Source organism: Aegilops tauschii, chromosome 3 (assembly GCF_002575655.3).
Source record: "Aegilops tauschii subsp. strangulata cultivar AL8/78 chromosome 3, Aet v6.0, whole genome shotgun sequence".
In the NCBI taxonomy this organism is placed as follows: Eukaryota; Viridiplantae; Streptophyta; class Magnoliopsida; order Poales; family Poaceae; genus Aegilops; species Aegilops tauschii.
Genome location: NC_053037.3, coordinates 69,377,609 through 69,379,850, shown reverse-complemented (window position 1 = coordinate 69,379,850; position 2,242 = coordinate 69,377,609). Strand labels below are relative to the sequence as shown.

General features: G+C 53.0%; 1 protein-coding gene across 1 annotated transcript; it reads right to left on the bottom strand.

Moving 5' to 3' along the window:
- LOC109777484 (citrate-binding protein-like) lies at positions 1–1,067 on the bottom strand. The gene is made up of 2 exons (XM_020336112.3): positions 702–1,067; positions 1–614 (listed from the first exon to the last, which is right to left on the bottom strand). The coding sequence occupies exons 1-2, from the start codon at positions 978–980 to the stop codon at positions 222–224; spliced, it is 672 nt and encodes a 223-aa protein (XP_020191701.1). The 5' UTR covers positions 981–1,067; the 3' UTR covers positions 1–221.
- Between the last annotated feature and the right edge of the window lie 1,175 nt (positions 1,068–2,242).

Below are 2,242 nucleotides of genomic sequence, written 5' to 3'. Positions count from 1 at the left end.
TATTTAAAATTCATCATACTAATCACTACATAAATATGTATATTTATAAAATAATTCTAAGAAAGAAGTCACGGGCACGTTAGGGGTCACATGTGCATGTACTACTCCAAGCAACAACCTTTATTCAACTTCTGGCGGTAATAATGTAGTAATATACATAGGGTGGTTTAACATATACGACATGCTAGTACGCATTACCAGGACACATGGCTATCTACCGTCTAGTGCTTAGTATAGAGCGTGACGTTGGTCCATCGTGACTCCATGCAGCTGGATTGGTCGTGGTGCTGCATGTAGACCCCGAACTTGAAATAATAGGACTCGCTGGGGGTCACGCTGGTGCTGAACTTGTGCTCGCCGTCGACATACACGGCCACCGTGGATGCGCCGACGTCGTGCATTACATTGAGGCGGAACCACCGGTCGTAGATGTCGGGCTCGACGGCCGCCCCACTATAGAACCGCAGGACGCCGTCATAGACGTGCAACATCAACACCGTCGAATGCGCGGCGCCCTCCTCGTTGTGGATCTGCATCACCGACACGCCGGAGGTCCCCGACGGCACGTAGCCATAGCCCTCGAACTGCCACACCCCCGACGAGTAGTCGTGGCCCTGGAAGAAGATAGCTCATATAGGTGACGCCATGGCCGGTTTGGAACACAGGAATTTCAACAATTTGCTGCTCTGTGCTGTACTTACCCGGAGCCTGACTTCGGAGCGCGGATTGGTGTGTGTGGCGGTGTTGAAGGGCTTGTCGTTTCGGTGCACCCAGAACGTCCGCACGCCGTCGCGGTACTGGAACCGCTGGCTCTCCGGCACGTTGTACGGGCTCTGCACCTGGAAATCGCCGTCGGCGAGATGCACCTTCTGGAACCCGGCGGTGGGGTTCCCGCTGCCACCGGCGGCCGTGAACGTGCCGCCCATGGCCATGAGGAGCAGTAGGAGATGAAGCCATGGACTACTCGTGAGAGAAGCCATTTTGCAACCTGTGAGCGAGGATGTGTACCTACGTAGCTGGTGTCCTCAATCAGCTGTTAACTGATCTCCAGCTAGCTAGTACTAGTAGTAAGCTGCCTTGGTGCAGACCGATGTGGCGATGTGGGAGAAGATCGGGCTTAAATAGCCATCGGCCAGTTTGAGGCGTGCGGATGCATCACGGGAGAAGCTCGCGTTCACTTTGTCTGACGTGCAGTGCGATGCACGGTATAGACGGCCCAAGCACGTACGTACGCAGTTGCACAGCGGTGCGATTGGATATGCATGCAATCGTTTTCCTCTGCGCGTGCTCACTTGGACTTGTGGCTTCATATTCAGAGAACAAGCCTGGAAAGCGGGGCCAAACACCCTGCTTGAAACGTCACAAACACCCTGCGTACGTCGCTGCACGCCGTCCTGGACATTCTTGCGTCGTAGTTCTATATGCATTGTGAATACGAAGGTTTATGTCCCGTACGTCAACGTATAGGCCCCCTCGCCAGTACAAAACTACAAATATGAGTTTTGGTTTTGCCGTTTCTTTTTTGCACCAGGCGCTGTACGGAAAACGATACTAGCTGTTCATGGATCTGGGAAAACCGAGGGAGAACACTGGGAGGAAGAAGGTGCAATCAGATTTGAATAAACTAGGTGAGAAAATCACACCTTCTATCTTTTTTGAGCGACCGGCAGGAGCACTGCCTTTTCACTAAGAAGGGGGGAATATTTAGAGGTTGGCATGTTTTAGGAGGGGACATGCCGGTAACCCCAAGATCTCATGTATATCCCAGGTAAAGCCGCATGCTAACTACTCATGAATTGGGATCGCTCGTGGCCTGAAGGCCAACTCCCGCTGCCAAATCTCCTCGAAGGCAAGATGGGCCACCTCAATGTATGGCAGTCTCGTGCCTTCAAGGATGCATTTGTTCCTCTCCTTTCAGGCATTCCACATTATACAAATGAGGATGCCACTGCGTCGCCTTCTGATAGTGTTGTCGTTGTCCTTTAGGCCTTCGTGCCACCAGACGTCAATTGAGGGGGTGGCGGCCGTCAAAGCGAAAGCCGACGACACGCCTGCCCAGGACAACACCAGGCCACGCATGGCGGAAGTGAACAGACAACCCTCATAGAGATGGTGAACGGTCACAAGGGCACTTAGACAAAGCTGGCAGACCGGGTCGTGCAGCCAGCCACACGTGGCCAACCGATCAACCGTGAGGATCCTGTTATGGAGGACGAGCTAAGAGAATAGCTTACACATTGGC